Below are 19,629 nucleotides of genomic sequence, written 5' to 3' on the forward strand. Positions count from 1 at the left end.
CATGTCACAAGACTTTTTGTTCGCTGTTGTTTGCCGATCGGTCTGGTTGGTCTGATCAATGAATAAAAATTCCTCATCATCACCGTTTGGGACGTCAAAGTGACCTTAATCAGTACAAGTGACAAAGCATTTCCATGGATCTCCCCACCTCCCGCACTCGAAGTCAGTGTAAATGAGAAGGTTTGAATTGTGAGCATCCCTGACATGACGCTTTTTTTAAAATTCTTTTGACGATATTCGATCTTGGGAACCTTAAGCTTTCTAAAGAAAGACATTAGAAACAAGTTTTCATACGATCAACCAAAAATAACATCAAAAATGGAGCTTCCGTTATTCCAAAAATATATTGCTACGGTCCTTGTTTTGGAAGTGCTGCCTGTAAAATGATATCTATATGATGGGGGTGGTACAGTAAAAGAGGAAGGAAAGAAGAGAGACGGTCGCTTTTCAGCCTTTCCCCGCCTTTACTGTACATATTGGAGTTGAAAGGAAGGGGAGTGTATGATGGAGCTGAGGTTGAGTTAAAGGTTTTTCTTTTTTTTTCCTTCTAGACTTAATTTGCTATTTACAAGGGCGTTACGGAACTCCATATCCCGATCTCTGTGCTCATGCGCGTTATAAATAGTAAAGGTTAATTAGTTAGCTGAGAAATCGGATCAGGGGCGGGCAGTCAGAATTTGATCCATAGTCAGGTAACTCAAGCAATCCCTATTGTCACTGCAATCAGACCTATATAAATCCTCCTTGACGGACAGCAGACACCACAGCGCCTCACCTCTCAGCCGCATCACCGTCCGACCACGGAGCAAACTTCTAAAACGGTAAGATGCGGAGGACACACGGAGTTCACGTCTGCTTCTTTACATTACTATGTTTTAACAATCTGAAATCCTGGCTTTTACTTATTGCCAACAGCATGCAGGAAATACATCAGGAATATTTAAATAATAATGATAATAAGAGAAAGTTCTATGTAAAAGTTGCTAATTTGCTGGCTGCAAGATCAGTGACTAACTTGCCAGGTTGCAGGCCACCTATTGCCACTTTGTCAGGTTTTGCTCTTGCTTTTACATCGCACCTGTCTAAATGTGTTAATAATTCACCATGGCTGTTCTTCCTACAGGAATAAAATGTCGCTCTCATCTGTCCTTTCTGCTGATGCCATCGACAGCGCCATCAAGGACTGCCAAGGTATCCTTTTTCACTAATATATCTTTTTGATCTCTTTGTACACATGTACAAGGAGCCACCGCAGTCCACTAACAATGGATTAGATGGCTCAATTAAATAATTACGCACGTATTCCAAGTGCTTTGGTAAAGTGCTTTATTCTATTTAGCATTAAGGATGTTTTCCTTCAGAACTGCTTTCTCTTGTCAAACTTCAGATTTGATCTTCCAGATTTAACACTGTATAAATGAAACATAAACACAACGTGCCAAATATTCATATATTCTCTGACTTTTTTGTCAGAGAATATTTGAATATTTGAAGGAAGTCTGCTCTTTACAGAATTATTTTTTTTGTCAGATTAATTAACTTTTTTTGTTCCTTGAGGGGGAGGTTTGTTTACACTTGTTGTAAAATACAACTGAAGTAATATCAGTAAAAAAAAGAAGAAGAAGAAAGAAAGAAAGAAAGAAAAAAAAGACAAACATGAGACCTTAATTAAGAAGTGTCAAGTGTCAAATAAAGTTCCAGTAAATTTTTTATTTACCGAATAAAGAATTTAACAGTATATATATAAGAAATGCTTCGAAAATGATGGCGTTCCTGACTAGAAAGTAAAACTTTTTTGAAACGTAACAATATTTGTTCTACTGTGCAGAAGCTGCACATTTTGAGCAAGATTATTAAGTAATTTACACATGTAAATAGTTGCTTCAAGTAACCAATGGTGCATCTGCAAGTAGTCGTCAATTCTATTTTTAAAACTCTAAATATAACTAATTGAAAAATCATCCCTCTTTACAATTGTTGCATGACAATATTTCCAAGCCAGGACAGTTTTCAGTAAAATCTTTATCCCTCTTCTCGCAGCTCCTGACTCCTTCTGTCCAAAGAAGTTCTTCCAGTTGTGTGGCCTGAGCAAGAAAAGCCCCCAGGATGTGAAGAAAGTTTTTGGGATCCTGGACAACGATGCCAGTGGGTTTATTGAGGAGGAAGAGCTGAAGTGAGTCGTCAACGTTTTTTGTTTCCTGTGAAGATTATCTTCATCTTCTAGAAAAGAAAAGGCAGTAATCCTCATCTGTTTTTGAAAGAAAATCAAATTTCTTCTATGTGTCTTTTCACAATATCCTTTCTCCTGCTACACTAATCAGATATGCGTACATGTTCAAGTGGTTATAACAAATTTTTCAGTACGCCTACATGTGTTTTTTGGGCATTTTATTATTATTTTTTTATTTGATTCAATAAGACATCAGTTTTATTTCCCAAATTGTCCTTGAGTGCTTTTTTGCTGTTCATTCAGATGAAAAGTTTCCTCTGGCTTCATGCATCTTCTTTTCCTCCCATCAGGTTTTTCCTCCAGAGGTTCCGCCCCGGGGCTCGGGTCCTGACAGACAAGGAGACCAAGGCTTTCCTGAATGCTGCTGATGATGATAGCGATGGAAAAATTGGAGCGGAAGGTGAGAATATCTGTTTGGATGATATGTCATTCCAAAATGCAGATAAGTCAGAGCCCAAAAGAGAAACAGTCAACTCATTTTTGTGTGGAGTTCTCATTAGTCTGGTTCGAAGCTAAGTGGGCTTGAACTCCAAAATGGGTTCTCGAATAGGACCTTCTTGGGTTGACTGAATGCATGCTGTATTGCCAATATCAGTCATGTCTCTTATGTAAAAAAAAAAAATATATATATATATATATATATATATACTGCTCAAAAAAATAAAGGGAACACTTTAAGTGTTAAACACCTGTTTAAGTGTTCCCTTTATTTTTTTGAGCAGTGTATATCAAAGCTTTAAAACTGTGAAAAATAAGTAATCTCATCTGGGCAAATTTTTAGCACAATTCCAACATACATGGAGTCATAGGTTAAGGTTGGCTGGATCTGAGGACAGTTTGTTAAATTAGATGAAACATTTCTGGTTGAAGCCATTGAACAATCTTGTCATTGGCAAACTATATGATAGCAAAACTATGCTGCTAAAATTTGGAATTGCTCATAAATCTTTATGCTGATGGATGCCTGGACCTGAATCACCTGTAATAAAAATATATCTTTTTTCTCCACAGAATTCCAAGCTTTGGTCCTGTCCTAAACTGGTGAAAACCCCTCCATCTAGATCTCATCTTAACCTATCGCCTTCGGTTGAACACATAAAGGGCTCCTACTTTAGTACTTTAGCAATTTTCAACCTAGTTAAACAATACCCTTCCTTATGTCTTCATTTCAATGTATTCCTTTTCACTAATATCTACATGCCTGTCATGTTTTTAGCTTTTTGGTTCTTCATGTGCTTCAGACCATCATAAAGCTGTGTTGCCCAAACTAATAAGCACCTATCTGCTAAAATAAAAGGATAAAATCTAATCCCAATTGCTTGTCTTTCCTTCTTTATTTGAGTTAAAGTGGTTTAAGTAGAAAAAAAAAGTCGAAAATACGGAGAAAGAAAATTATACATAGCTCTTTTACAGTACAGAGGTGTCCTTGAATGTGCACTTTCCTTTATCTCGCACACAGTAAATAAGATTAAATATCAGATAGTATTGGGTATATAAGAAGTATACTGTGTATGTGCACTACAGATGTGTGTGTGCGTGTGTGTGGGCGCGTATTTGGGTGTGTAAGAGGCAGAAAAATCATAGATCTGTAGAGCTGTGGGGCCAGGGGAAAAGTAGCAGGAGGGGTGACCTTGCTGACCACCTGAGTGTCACTGTGGTCGGATCGAGTGGCTCCTGACCTCAGCTTTGTAAATAAACTCCAACACTGCTTCGGCTGGGAAAACAAAACACAGGCGCAAATAAAAACCTTTGCAAAAATCAAATGGGAATTTCGACACATACAGCCAACCATGCAAAAACTTTGCCCTCACAAATGTGAATATGCAAATAAAGCATCTATTTCTGCATTATGCTAACTGGAAGTGCATATTCTCAAGGAGTGCTCTTAAGAAGTGCTGGTTCAGAAATTTGTGGAGAAGAATAATTGAAACAGTAGTTTATCATATCAACCACTCTGAAGGTCCTCCTTCCACCACACTTTCAAATCAGTGCCACACTGTATTTTTACCCTCTGCACTTACAGGATTCAAGGAATTAACATTAACAACTACCTCACTCTTCTCCCATCCGAGTACAGAGTAGCATTTTTAGAGCTCCCACTTTAATGTTGTTACAATTATCCCTAGATTGCAGGGGGAACCTGACTATTAGAGCACACACCTGATATTCACAGCTACCCCACGGGATATACCCTGGCATTAGCATGAGGTCATGGTCACCAATGTAGATTCTGCAGTTATACATTTAGCAGATTCATGTAAGCTGCTTGCAAAGATATGCTACTTGGTCTTGTCACTTTTATTGAAAGGACGTTGGATTCTTTTTCACAGTAAATTGAAGTGATACAAAACATTGTTTCACAAAAATTTTAAGACCTGATGAATTATTTAACATTTTGTCACGATACAACCACGAGCCTTATTTTTTTAAATTGGGTATAAACCAATATAAGGGAGTGCTTATTCATAAGTGGAAAGAAATCAATACATAGTTTTAAATATTTCAACATAACCTAACATCAGAAAATTGTGTGGATTTGTGATCAGCCCATCTGACTCTATAATTTGCACAAAGAATTTTGCTACAGTTTTACTTGCAAGTAATTTGGGCTACATCTTATGAAAACAGAATAAGCAAACGTTTCAGTCTTATGGTGTGCAAGACTATATTTTTTGCTCATTCTTTTCTTTTTGTTGGTGCGTCACTGGGTGAAATGCAGTAATCTGACAAACAATATGTCCATCATGGGTGAAGAGGTTGTGGAGGAGCAAAAAGGCCTCGATGTTCATCTGGACAACAGACTGGACCGGAGATGGAACAGTGAAGCAGCATACAAGGAGGAACGGAGCAGACTGTACTGCTTGAGGATGCTTAGGGTCCTTCAGTGTTTGCAGCAAGATGTTGCATATCTTCCATAAATCTATTTCGGAGGGTGCAAAATATTCTGTCATTATCTGTTGGGGCAGGATCATCAGAGGGTCATCAGCTTGCTAAGCTTAACGTAGGTTGACTTTGTTCTGAAGCCTTAAGAGAGGTTTGTGAAATAGTTGTAGTTTATTAAATGAAGAACATAATGGACAATCCTGGGCATTCTCTTAATAAGACTATAACCTAACATTTATCATCAAATTTGAAGAAACTTGGATACGTCAATTTGTGCCTATCCTGTTTGCGCCTGTTTTTCAATTTAATTTTTCTTTGGAATTAATAAAGAAATTTTGAGTTCTTGATCAGTTATTGATCTCGCTATATATTCTCTATTGAAACTAGGTACAGACTTTGACTGGGCCATTCTAATATATGATTATCACTTAATCTAAATCACTCTGCTTTAGGTTCAACTGGTTTTCAGGATCATTTTTCTGCTGGAGGATGTTCCTCAGCCTTACTCTCAAATCTGTTTTGGCTTCCAGTAGTTTTCCTTCTGAACAAAGTCATTTCCACAGGATGATGCTGCCACCGCTATGTTCTACAGTGGAGATGGTCACAATGTTTGGTAAAAAATTTTAAAAAATCTGTTTTGGTCTCATTTGCACAGATCACCTTTCCCATGTTTATTGCATCCTCCTCACTTGAGGCACTGTACTGCAGTAACGGTTATTAGATATATTATGTTAAACACTTACTGCTCACAGATAGTGAGAAAATTAATTAAATTATCAGGCATCCATAGCTGCTGTTATCAGTTTTTGATTCTAATCTGTGCAGCCGCAGCGGGGTGGGGGTGCTTGGAGTGAGGGGAGATCACTGCGCTGGAAGAGGGATGAGCCTGGGGGAAGCCAAAAGGTAACACAACCCAAGCGACACACAGTGGATCAGTGACCCCTGCGGGTCAGGAGCCGGGAGCGGTAAACAGGAAGGAAACGTGAGCCAACAAGTCGACACTGACGGCTGGATGTGCTGGTGTGGGACAGCAACGCGAGGTAATGTGACAAGCAGTTTACCTGGACTCAAGGGCAGTGGAGAGCAGCAGCAGAGAACATGGATCTGTTTCTGTGGAGAAGACAATGTGAGAAAAAATGACAAACTGCAGCAGTTTTGGAAGCAGGCTTTGTTTTCAGTCATCATTTGTCAAGGTCTCAAAAAAATCTATTTACACTTCACCTTTCATTGGTAAAAATGTGAATAAAGCTGTAAAATAAACATATTTTCTTGTGTAATCTTAGACTTAAGTTTAAGAAAACATTGTTTGGAATACATTTATTCAGTTAAGTGAAAATATACGTTTTAGTTTTCAAAATAATCAGTGGCGCAGTACTACAAAAGCAAGTGTGATCATTTTTTTAGCTATTTAGAATTTATTTTTCTCTATATATGTTGAAGTGTAAATTTTAATGTCAAGTCACCTTTTCCTATTTCTAAAAGGTACAATTATGGCACAGCAAAGAGACTCAGTTTTTATATCTACCAGTCAGTATTGTTGAGGAGGATACAATTGTCCAATAGTGGACATCTTTACATATTGTATTTTTGGAACCAAAAAAAAAACATTTATATATATATATATATATACATATAAAGTACAGACCAAAAGTTTGGACACACCTTCTAATTCAATGGGTTTTCTTTATTTTCATGACTATTTATAAGGCAAGAAATCCCACTTATTAACCTGACAGGGCACACCTATGAAGTGAAAACCATTTCAGGTGACTACCTCTTGAAGCTCATCAAGAAAATGCAGAGTGTGTGCAAAGCAGTAATCACAGCAAAAGGTTGCTACTTTGAAGAAATTAGAATATAAGGGGTATTTTCAGTTGTTTTACACTTTTTTGTTTAGTGCATATTTCCACATGTGTTATTCATAGTTTTGATGCCTTCAGTGTGAATCTACAATGTCAATAGTCATGAAAATAAAGGAAACTCATTGAATTAAAAGGTGTGTCCAAACTTTTGGTCTGTACTGTATGTCGTTGATTCAGCCTAATGCTAAAAAAATTAAGAACACATTTGCCTCTAGCATGCATCATCTCTTCATACAGTAACTTCAAATACTGAAGATAATGACATGTTCTATAGTGGTGTTTGATATGAGATTTTAAATTCTCAGAAGTTTTGGGCATATTTTGTCATTTTTTAAAAATAAAGACAAATATAATTTTAAGTATATGTGAAATCGGATATGCTAACTATGAAGAATAATTTTTGTTCAGCTCTCACTGGTCCATAGCTTTCAGGGGTTTTAAAGGAACATTGCAACCAGGAAAAGAGTTTGAAATGTGGAGCAGGACATGTTTAAAACAAAAATATTCCTTCCACTGAGACAACAGTCTGCACATCTAGTAATTATGTGAAAAAGAACATCGCTATAATCCATGCAAAAGTACAGTATGAAGTCAAATTTGCATCAGTGAATACTTAGCAATCCAAGGCTGAATATCATAGTTACCTAGCAGCTGTACCATGTGGTTCCACTGGGAATGGCTTTTCGCTCCATTGAACGTCTTGTTTGTCATCCTGGTCATCATTCCACCACCGGCATCTTAAAAATTGTCCCATTTCTTCACAAAAGTCTACAAGTTTTCATAGAGGCTTCTTCAGAGTGACTCCCTCAGCAAAGCTGACATACAACACTGCCTTCCTCTAACTTTTCTTCTTCTTCTTCTTGGTATTAGCCGCAGCCGGTGTTATTCCAAATTACTGGAATGACCTACTCATCTGTCAAATGTTTCTTGGCATTGTTCTTTTAAAGGAAAATTGTTATACAATATTAAGTGGTAATGATGCTGTAAATGTCTGTTACGGGGCATAATGAATTAAAGACAGTAACAGATAAGTTTGAGATAAAAACAAAGACAAACAAACAAACAAAAAAACAGATCCACAGAACCATTCAATGAATTAGAATAATATTAAAAAGTGAAACGGATTAGGTGAACTGCACAGATGGATGTTTGAAAGCTCTTATTTCTGTTAATTATGATGATTTTTCCATGTACAGGTAATAAAAACATAACATTTAAAATTAGAGTTTTTACATCAAACCAATAAACAATTAAAAAAAACAGAAACGTGGCTCAATAAAACATATGTTTAATACCTGCTTTTAAACATTATTTTCAAAAGATACTTTTAACGAAGAAGAGGGCCTCATCTGAAAACTTATCCTTATTTAATATATCTGTATGTATAATTGAAAAGAAGGAGTCTTTTGCAATTCTTTTCATAAAAAAAAACTTCATATCAAACTGGAAGATAAATACATATTAAATTCAAACTATAACTATTCGTAAAACCAGCCGACAAGAATCTCAAGACACATTAGAAAATCAAGTGATTTTTTTTCTGTAAATAAAAAAACTAAACAAAATGTCCAAGCCAGCAAATATTCTTAGACTCCATTACATTTGTTTTACACAGCTATTCAGCAAAGAAAACAGCAAAAATGTAAAACTTCTGTTTACATTTTACAGTTGCAGATTTTTTCAGATTATGTGAAAGACTAAACTTGTGTGTGAATGCTTATTGGTATCTTAATAATTCAATAATTGCGAAATTGTTATCATTTTGCCAATGTAATTTTAAACAATTGATCGTGTAGGGAACGTAAAAAATTTGAAATATCTGTTCATTGACAACTACATATTTTCTTTCATGTTTTAAATATATTTTAATCCTCAGTAAAAATCTACTTTAATAATATTTTCATTTATTTAGCAATTTACTTTGAAATGTACAAAATACAACATTTTGTAGTCAACGTTGTATGACAGTATAGTACCAAGTCAGTTAATGTAATAATAATAATAATAATAATAATAATAATAATAATAATAATAATAAAGATTTCTCTCCTTTTGCAAAGTATTCTTGTATTTTAATTCATGTAAATTTGCAACATGCTGTTAATAATTGCATTTTAATTATACTTTTCACATATCTTAACATTTAAGTTATGTTTAACTGAGCTAAAAAAAAGATGTCATGTGACTGTTAATAATGTAAAGTGCATTTTGTTGGAATTAGGCCTTTGGGACTGACACAAATGCCTACCCTGCGTGTTTGTGTGGTACCTCAATAATTGATGACCTTGTTTCATTGTCACTAAAAACTCATATCAAGACAGGAATGTCCAGCTCATCTTACTGATTAAGTCTGCCTGAAACTTTAATCCACATCCCATCTTCAGCTGATAATAAGCGGAGGTGCTCACGCAAAACTTGGGAGGTTGAAACATGTGGAGGCTCACACACATTTTCTCTCATTTCCACTCTTTTGGAGCACCCAACTATCAGAGGCGTTGCTACCTGATATTGTGTACGCAAAGGATTGTTGTGAAAGATTTAACTGCCATCAAAGGACATTTGAATGGGCTTTGCAAGCTTACCGTAAGAACTCTATCCATAATGCAGAGGGTGACAGCTCTGTTACCATTCCTACACCAGCAGAGCCTCTCTTTATGATGTATGTGTGTAGATTCCCTTCATTATTTATGAATGACAGGCTGAAAACATATCAGTGGCCATTCTTGACACACACAGGACATTCGTGGAAGGTAATTTCTTGAAAGGCATTTTGCGCCCAGTCAATTGATTTTCGTGGAAGCAAGTGATCGGTTGTCTGATGTAATTGAAGGAGTCTCTGTTAGATAGACTGCTGCATGTTTGCAACATGAACTTTTAAGACACACCCTGCTTTAAGCCCTGAGCAGTTGTTACATGTGCTGACGCATCCTCAGACTCGGTAATGGCTGTCTTGAAGCAGGAGACCGGTACTTTGCAAACTTTTCCAAATGAGAAGGCGCAAATAGGACAAGGTGCCAATCGTCTTCCAGGATAAAGTTGCTGTGCCTTACTTACTGTATGAAGGCAATTTGTCTAGTTGGAGAGGTTTGCTCATGGTTTACTTGTGGATGCTGTAGTCATAAATATTATTTTGCCCAAATCGTCCTATCATTAAAAAGTGTCTGTGTGTAAATATGGAGCTTAACTTAAAACAATTTGACATCATCTTTAAGTAGCGCAGACTTCAATAAGATTTTTATCATTTTATATACACCCATGTTAATAAATGATTTTTATAGATTTGTCAGCTGCACATCAATGATATAAATCTTCAAAACCCCCACATCACAGAGATGCTTTGTTGCACTGAGATGAGCACTGTGAAATCTATGCTAATACACCGCCATGTGCAGGAATGAATGTTGCTGCTGAAATCTAGACTCACAAGGCCAAGTAAGAGTTTAAAATCGCTGATCCTGTGCATATTCTAGCATTAGAGATGACAGCCGGATACTTTGGTTGTAACAAGTTGTTATCTGCTGCTTTTCTGTAATATCAAACCTATTATACTCTGACAATAAAAAGGATTTTTCATCCCTAACTGCCTCTTTCTGGGACCATTTTCTGTAAAACCAAAGACATGGAGGTGCAAAATATTCTAAAATATTCAAATCATTCCATCTTGACCAAACAACTTGTCAAAGTCACAAAGTCAAAATTCACTTTAGCAAATTATCTCCATTACATCTATACATCCAAATGCATTGCCATGTTATGAGCTAGTTAGCAAGCTACTGAAGAGGTATTTGTTATGAAGTGTCCATTGAGTGTAGAGTCTTTCTCTCTTCTTTTGTCATATTGACCCTTTGGAAATCATCTCTGCAGTTAAAAATGTAGATATTTGACAACCTCTAGTCAATTTAAACTTTACGTCAGAATTCTCCATTACAAAAAAGGTCTTTCCATAAAACCAAGACAATTAACACAGGCTTCTGAACATAGGTTTTATGGACTATTTAACAAGTTTGTCTCTGTAGACAAAGACCTTATAGCTGTTTGCCTATTTATATGTTGAATTTCTCATTAATCTTGTAAATTCCAAAATTCTAGATTTGTGCCACTCATCCATTTTGGAAATTAAATGTTGTCATCTTTTTTGTTAAATTCTGAACTGAGTTAAAGCTGCACATTTATAAGGCACCACCTAATGGTATTCAATTCTCGGATTCATACCGATTGCCTTGTTTAGGGTGTTCTAAAGAGCCAAGAATTTGTCTGCACCTCAGGCTTTCTTGGCCGCAAGATCTGCCCATTACCTATGAAAACTCCTCCTCTCACACGTCAGGCTCCGTTGAATTGTGAATAATTTAGTTTTAACAAGCTGTTGCAATATTAAACTTAATTGCGCACAATTTTGCTAGCCTCCTTTCAGGTCTTGGATGTTGAACATGAGCAAGATGGGGCACAAGTGTTTATCAGTAAATGTCCTTCTCTACATAGGTGTAATGTTCTATTAATTATCACCAGTGGCTGGTAGTAACTAGTTACATTTACTCTATACAATTTACTTGAGCAATTAAAAAAAAAAAAAAAGTAAAGGAGTAGTTTGACCACACCATAAATTTCACTTTTGCTTCAGTAATATTATTTTAAAGTATCACTACTTTTACTTGAGTGAATGACGAAAATGCATATTTTAACAAAAAAATACATGAGACACAGTTTATGCTGAAGTGAGACCTTCTGTTTGTATACAAGCTGTGTTGTTCTAATGCTACTTTCTGCCTACTTAGCCTGTTGAGCTATTTGGAGATAATGAATATAGTGTTAGTGTTCTGATCTAAAGGCTCACTATGTCTCATTCTGTTTTTAGGACAACAAATCTGTTTTAAATATAATGTCAACTAATGTAAAAAGAAATGAAGATATAATATCTGCATTTAGCAGGATTCAGCTCACCATTGTAAAGAATGCACCTATCGTCAAAATCATTGTATTTTGAAAAAAGAGCGGTATCAATCATAGAATAACATTTAAAAAAAGCAATGAATCACACGGAAATATTAAACCATTGTTTATTATTTCTTTCATATTTGAAAATAGCTGTATTTTCCAGTTATTTTGTAATCTCATCTACTGCTGGTGTGCGGAAATAATCTGAACGATTAAATGGCGCCCTCTTGTGTTTGGACAACCTGAGTCAGATTTTGATTTTTTTGACTACCCTTTTCCATTCACTGAAGAAAGAACAATCAGAATGTAACCAAATGATACACATGGTTTATAGTAAAGTAAAGTTTTTGTACACAGTCTTGTCAATATGCTGAATTCTGCTGTTGCATTAAGACTGCAAGTAAATATACAGTGTACCATTAATTTTGTTAGTGGAATTGATGTGCACTGTTCAAGAACATGGTTTGTATCTGCTGTATGTGCTGGTTTAAAATGCTTTAAGTTGTGAAAAAGTAACATTTGGAAATATTTCTTGATTTGTTATCGTGTTAATATGTTATTGATTTGTATGTTGTTATTGATTTTTTTTTTTCAAATGCCAGAATTTACATAGTATTATAATTTGTCTGATTACATCAGGTATTACAATCAGTTGCTTCTCACTTATCAGCCCTTTTACCAGAAACTAACTTCAGTTTTTTTTTCAAAGATTATTTATTGTACTTGAAAATCTTTTGTAAAGGTTCTCTTTCTTGAGGACGAGCATTTCCTATTTCTTGTCGGTTCATTTCATTCACCTCAATGTTGTTTTTTTCTTCTGAAAATAACATTAATGTAAACTCCTAAATGTGAATCACCCTGAGTAAAGATGCATCCAGTCAAATTCTGACTTCATCAAACTACCAACGTATAAAAATGAATAAAATAAAATAAAATAAAATAGAATGGAAAATTTCCGCATGAAAACACGAATTCTATTTTTTGGAGTGTTTGGAGATTGCAAGAAGTGCTTTAGAACTAAAACTAATGAAAAATAAATTGTATTACTTTTATATTAAAATTGTATACTGTTACATGAAAATTCAAATTAAATGTACAAATTAGTTTATATTTAAAAAAGAAAAGAAGAAGAAAACTAAATTTTTATTTATTTATTTATTTTTTCTGCCGGATGTGACGACACCGTGGCCTCTCTTTCCGGTGCAGGCGTGTTAGCAGCACTAGCTGCCTGTCGACGTCACACCTCTTCCGAGGGTTTTAGTGTTTTGTGTTTTAAGTGTTTGTCCCTGGCACTGGTCCGAGTGTGCTCCGCCATGACCATGTACCAGGTAAAGCCCGTCTCTCCGGACATAAAGATTGATTTGCCCACCTGCATGTACAAGTTACCAAATATCCACACGACTCAAGAGAACAGCTGCAGCTCGGACCATGTGCTTCAGGTAACCGCTTACTGGTTTAATTTCAGTCAGGATTTAGAGCTATCAAGCCTCAATTATAACATTGTGCCTTTCCCCCCCCCTTGTTATGTTTTGGTATACGTCCCAGCTTGTTTATTTTTAGCCAAGTTAGCTTCCTGAGCTTACATGACTGTGAATATGTCAAATCTGGCTGATGCAACCAGTGCTCTACATAGTCATGAGGTTATGGAAGTATTATATTATCAAAAGCTAAATGAATGACTTTAGTGACTAAAGATTATAGAAAAATCTATCTTTTAGGTCAACTTCGTGTGTGGTTTTGAGGAAATGAAAGTGAAAAAAGTCACCACCTAGATTTAACTTGGCCCACTAAGAAATAATCACTTCCTGCAAAAGGGATACTGAGCTGCTGATGAAAAATGTATTACTGTGTCAAAAAGGTGAGATTTTTCACAGATTTGTTGTTGCATCTTATCACCAAGATAACTGCTGGTTGAGATTTTTTCTGCTCAATAATAAATCTCTCAATGGATGTTTGCTGTGATCGTGGTTATAATCGGCGTTTACTTAAATAGGATCAGAAAGAAAATCAACACTGCAATGTTTTATGGTGAACGTAAGAATGCCAAAATTACACAGCTCTTTAGCTTCTAAGTTGTTTTATTTAGCAATGTGAAATATATATATATATATATATATATATATATATATATATATATATATATAAATGAATGAATGAATGCCTTTAGTGACTAAAACTAACAGTCCATCATTAAAGACAAACAGAGTGTATTATTTCTGATCTTTGGCACACTGTATTTAATTTGTTGTTGGTTTAGTAGATCAGGTTTAGTCACAAGATGCATTTCTTAAGGTAGAACAGCTGACTTGCAGAATACTCTGACTGAACAAGTTTCTCTGTTTTCTGTTGTTTTTTTATGACTTGAAAGAATATTCCAAGACTACAGTGTTGAACTTTGTAATACTCAAATCTTTTGGCATTGTTTTTCAAATTGTTTTCGAAACATTACCTCCCTGCTATGCTTGTTCTAATTACAGCTTTATGTACTGTAAATGTCAATTCTTTTTTTTTCTTAAGGAGAACACAACATTTTGTGATGTAACAGTGTGTTAAATAAAGTACTTTTATAGTTTAATTTTATTTTCACCAAAATGGCAGACAAGCATTTCTTTTTCCTGAAGCTGTTGCCATTCCTCTGATGGAAGAGTTAAAGATGGAGGCAAGGCTTCCTGTAAATACTGCTGCGTAGTCCCTGTTTATCAGTGTTGCTCTGTGGAGCAGTTTACCCAACTTAGCGTTGTCAGCAAAACCTTCTCGGTGCTCCTTTGCAGTAATATCCAAGTGTTTCTTTTCCTTTCTGTCCAGCAAATGTGTAGCATCTAAAGCTTCCCCTTAATTACTATTTAATGATATTTCCTATAATGGAAACTCTAATATGGAAATGTGTTATTCATTTATATACATATTCCAAAAATTAGGCCCTTATGAAATCATAAAGTATCTAGATCAGGTAATTAGCAAGGCATGCAAAACTTCAGCAAAGTTTTTCTTCTTATTATTTTTTTAATAGTTATGTATTTAGGGAGTTGTTGTTATTGTTAGTCGTCATGTTAATGTATTGGTTAAATTTCAGTCACTTCAGCTTTAAAAAGCTAAACTACATCTTTCTGTCTTTCCAGAATGGTGACGTGGACCCAGCAGTCAAGGCTCTGGAGGCGCGTCAGGATGAGATCATGAGGAAGCTGTACGAGCTGAAAGCGGCGGTGGAAGGCCTCGCCAAGACTGTGACGACCCCAGATGCGGATCTGGATGTGACTGTCAGCAGCAGCCTCTCCTCACAGAGCTCCAGCTGTGACATCTTTAAAGCAACTAAAAACCTTGACGCACTTCTGGGGAAGGTAGAGAAGTGATGCATGTCATAGCATGTACAGCTAACTGTTCCATTAGGGCTTTTAGATTTTGGAGAAATCGTAAGACTCTACTAACTAGCTCCCCCTATCTATATCGGAAGTAGTCTTGGTATATTAGAGGATTTGGACAGACAGTTTCCCATTTGTGGATAGAGTAATCGACTTATTACTCACAATACATTTTCCTTCGTCCAATTAGGACCTGGGTGCTCTCCGTGACATCGTCATAAATGCAAACCCTGCGCAGCCTCCCCTCACGCTGCTGGTTCTCCACAGCCTGCTGTGTCAGCACTATCGGGTTCTCTCCACTGTCCACGTCCACTCTTCGGTCAGCAGCGTGCCGCCACAGCTCCTGTCCTGCCTGGGACCCAAACACGCAGACAGTTACGCTCGCCATATGTTCCAGCTGGGCTTCACCCTCATATGGAAGGATGGTAAGCGGGCACTGACACAAGTTCATTATAGTTATGTTCAGCCAGGTTCAAACTACAAGATTATTCTTTTATTTGGGTAGAGATCAAGACTGCACAAGATGAATTGGAATACTGTTTCTCAATGCTATGACAGTAATATCTGTCAAAATTAGCTTACGTTTTTCTGAGCTTTAGCTTCCTCTAAAAGTAAACAACAGGTGTAGGAATGGAACGCTGTGAAAGTACTAAACCTGCAAAATATATTGTTGGCATGTTGAATTTGCATGCACAACACTTGAAATATTGCATCCAAGAAGTCCTTTGGTATTTCCATTTTACACTTATTGATATTACAGTAATGACTGCAGCACATTGTGCAGGTCTTGTAGAAATGCACTGTCTAGAGATTTTGTGAAGCTCAGACCTGCAAATACCAATTTTTTTTCCATTTTCCTCTTGATGATCCTGCCCCATTATCACTCAAAATCTGTTTGTGCTAGTGTTAACGGACTGGAAAAAGCTTCCCACAGACCAGCCAAAAATAAAGTTTAGTTCCTTATCGTCCTTGTTGAGGACACTCACAAGCCATGACTTATTATTTTTTGTCATCTACAGTTCTCTTGCACAAAAGTGTTATGTGGTTACACCATCATCCGTGTAGCTCTTTGAGATTTAATCTGTTTTGTTTACATGTGTTTACGCTCCTGAGGCTGTAATATTATTGCACATAGGAAACAGCTTTCTGGGTCCACGCTTTATTCACTCTCCTCTATTCTTGCTGTATATTTGTTGGCTGTAGTATTCTTTTCATTTCTTATTTCTTATTAGCTGCTACTGCTCCTGACATCTCAAGTCAACAAGCGGCTCCTTCATTAGATTTAGCATGCCAGATATTTGGTGAGAGACTGAAACTTGTCATATCACGTCCTTTGATTGTCCAAATATGCTGAATGGTAAATTCTAATTTATCATGCAGCTACACGTTTTTTTTTTTGCAATGTGAAGAGTTTTTGCAGTCCCCTGCAAAAGTATTCATACCCTTTGAACTTGTCACAGCCACAAATTGCAGTGTATTTTGTGAAGGCCTCGCAGGTCTCTCACAGGACATGAGGGAATAACATCACAAAGACCAAGAAAACACCAGAAAAACAGAGCAAAGTGGAAGCAGGGATAAAGTTGTTAATATTTTTCCATGTTGCCGTTTTCAGTTGTGATGGAAAACAGATTTTGTACCTCACATTTCATGAAACTAAGTTGGCAGTGAAATATGTAGTTCAAATGTCTTAAGTAAAATAAAATAAAAAAACACAGCGTATATGATTTTAAATTCTGCACTAATGCATGATAGTATTCTGAAATCTATCTACTAAGCCTGTGTGGTTCATCTCTGCTGAACCACACAGGCGTAATACACATCTGTGCTGTTTAATTTGGATGTAATCTCATGTGAAAGCATGTGGGCAGATTGCTGCTCAGCCTGTCTGATGTTATAAAACTTAATTACCATACTATTTACCAGGTCAAAGTAATTACAAGAAACAAAAAGACATGAGCTTTCAAGTAGGTTTTCAGCTGCTTTGTGGGGTGATTAAGAGGTGGAACTTTATATGATCGATGGCTGTAATTATCAGGAACAAAACTACCTGAAAGCAGTAGAATGAGGAAAACAGCAGAATATTTTATGTTGTTTCTTACCTATACTTGTTGACATTATGCTGTCATCAAAAATTAAAAAAGGGAATAGATTTGTTACTTACAGATACATTTTAAATGTGGTACTCTGGTGACTGGAATGATTATGGTATATAAGTCCAATTTCATTTTCTCAGTTAAATTTTGAAATAAAACTAGGAGGAAGCGTGTTGCCTTCAGTTGTCCAGCAGACACTCATTGACCTCCATAAGAAGGGTTAAGAACCCTAAATCCTTGCTAAAGCAGCTGGATATTCATAAGGTTTTGTTGAAGCATATTACTAGAAAATTGAATGGAAGGAAAAAGTGTGGTCACGAAAAGGTGCACAGGCAACATCTTGAGCAACCTGAGGTTGTCTTCATGCCTTCTGGCACTGATGCTGTTGTTCATGTGATATGTGAACGTACATTTCAACCAGAAAACACTTTATTTGATTTTCAAATTTTCTTTGAAACTGAATTTAGAATTTTAATGAGCAGCTAGCTCTCATCAAAATTAATAAATAGATACTTGTAAATTGTCATGCTATGTTTTGAATGTACATGAACGTCTCTTTTTCAGTTAAATTACTGAAATTAATTACCTTCTTGGTGATGATTGGATTTATTGAAAAGCGCCTGTATGTTTCTTTTTTCTCCGTGTTTGTTCACAGTTCCCAAACTGGAAATGAAGTTCAGCATCCGCAACATGTGTCCCATTGAGGGCGAGGCCAACGTAGCACGCTTCCTCTTCAAGCTACTCGCTCCCTACCCCAGCAACCCCGCTGCGGCTACGCTGGTGGACAGCTGGGTGGACATTGCTTTCTACCAGCTGGCAGACGGCAGCGCCAAGGAGCAGGCCGCTGTCCTGCGGGCCCTCAGCTCCGCTCTGGGTCATGCCCCCTGGCTCTGTGGGCCGGAGTTCTCCCTGGCCGATATTGCCTGCTACTGCTGTTTGTCGCAGAACGGCTCAACATCCGCCACTGCCGCTAACGTTCAACGCTGGATCAAGTCCTGCGAGAACCTGGGCCACTTTGGTCCTGCCAAGCTCCTCCTAAAGTGACCGGGGCTTTTCTAGGACCACATGCAACATAACAGAGGGGCATTAGAATAAAAAATTATCTCAGCTATGTCTTGAACTCCTTCTAATTCTTCCCCACCCTATTGTAGTGTACTGACAGACTCGGTGGGTAAAGTCATGTTAAAGTATTTATTTCTCCCATGCTGCTTTTATTAAACGGGGGGAAGCATGAGAGGATTGCATAGACAAGCCCTTGGTAAATTAAGTTTAAGTACTGAGGGAGGTAATAAAACAAACACAATGACTACGCACTCTCCTCCAACTTTGTGCCTAACATGATCCTGTTCTAAACGTGTGTTAATGTGTGGGGTGTGACTAGGTCTTTTCACAAGTAATACTTTATACAATTTGTTTTCTTAAAACATTAAAAGACTTAAATTTGGATCAAACTTTAAACTTGGCTTTGTTTTGCTTTTTTGTTCCCTTTATTTAAGTTATTTAGAAAACAACCTGGTTATTTCTGTAGTTCACATCTTTGCCCAAAAGGAGCAGAAATATAGGTTGACTTAAGTATACTTCCAAATATACTTTGTCATTTAATACCTTTATGTACTTCATGATAATATGTTACTGAATGATGACCAAGGAATGAAATGAAAAGTAAGAAAATGCTGAGCAGCATTTGCTCCACCAAACCTTAGGATCTTCCAACAGTTGCAGGGGAATCTCAATAAATTAATATATCAAAAAGTTATTTTATTTCAGTAATTCAATAATGTGAAACTCCTATATTTAGTGCTGTGCTGAATATGCATGCAATACTTTGTTGGGACTCTATTTGCAGAAATCAACCTGTGGCTCTGCTGAAGTGTTAAAGTACAGGTTGACTTAATAGGTCCTTTGGCTTGACACATATTTATTTTGGCCTTACAATGTTGAATCTGGTATCTTGACAAACTACTGATTCCAAATGGGGTTTAGATCAGTTCTGCTTGCTGGCCAATCAGACACATACCATGATCATTAAACCAGATATTGTATTTTTTGGCAGTGTGGGGAGGTGCTAACTGCTGGAAAATAAAATCAGTATCTACCTATGGTATGTGGATTTCCAAATTAAATGTAAAATTGTTAATATATAAATTTGGACCACAGAGCCACATTCCAATCCTTTTTCCTCTTTAGACCCGGTTCCTCTGTTCGGTCTTTGGTTTAGGAGTAGCCTGGCAAATAATATTTTGTATGCCGAAAAACATGCAGCTAAAACT

The 19,629-nt window shown here is 36.6% G+C and overlaps 2 protein-coding genes across 3 annotated transcripts; both read left to right on the forward strand.

The window, feature by feature from the left end:
• The first annotated feature begins 632 nt into the window (after positions 1–632).
• Positions 633–3,545, forward strand: pvalb8 (parvalbumin 8). The gene is made up of 5 exons (XM_032586420.1): positions 633–821; positions 1,124–1,191; positions 2,041–2,173; positions 2,521–2,630; positions 3,242–3,545. The coding sequence occupies exons 2-5, from the start codon at positions 1,131–1,133 to the stop codon at positions 3,265–3,267; spliced, it is 330 nt and encodes a 109-aa protein (XP_032442311.1). The 5' UTR covers positions 633–821; positions 1,124–1,130; the 3' UTR covers positions 3,268–3,545.
• Positions 3,546–13,087: 9,542 nt separating this feature from the next.
• aimp2 (aminoacyl tRNA synthetase complex interacting multifunctional protein 2) lies at positions 13,088–18,817 on the forward strand. Of its 2 annotated transcripts, none has more exons than XM_032587764.1 (4): positions 13,088–13,346; positions 15,027–15,245; positions 15,457–15,691; positions 18,015–18,817. In XM_032587764.1, the coding sequence occupies exons 1-4, from the start codon at positions 13,221–13,223 to the stop codon at positions 18,401–18,403; spliced, it is 969 nt and encodes a 322-aa protein (XP_032443655.1). In that variant the 5' UTR covers positions 13,088–13,220; the 3' UTR covers positions 18,404–18,817. The 2 variants fall into 2 exon arrangements, with proteins under 2 accessions (XP_032443655.1, XP_032443656.1); XM_032587765.1 differs by having other exon boundaries at positions 13,088–13,235.
• The last annotated feature ends 812 nt before the right edge of the window (positions 18,818–19,629 follow it).

The sequence above is a fragment of the Xiphophorus hellerii genome, chromosome 16 (genome assembly GCF_003331165.1).
Source record: "Xiphophorus hellerii strain 12219 chromosome 16, Xiphophorus_hellerii-4.1, whole genome shotgun sequence".
NCBI classification, from domain to species: domain Eukaryota; kingdom Metazoa; phylum Chordata; class Actinopteri; order Cyprinodontiformes; family Poeciliidae; genus Xiphophorus; species Xiphophorus hellerii.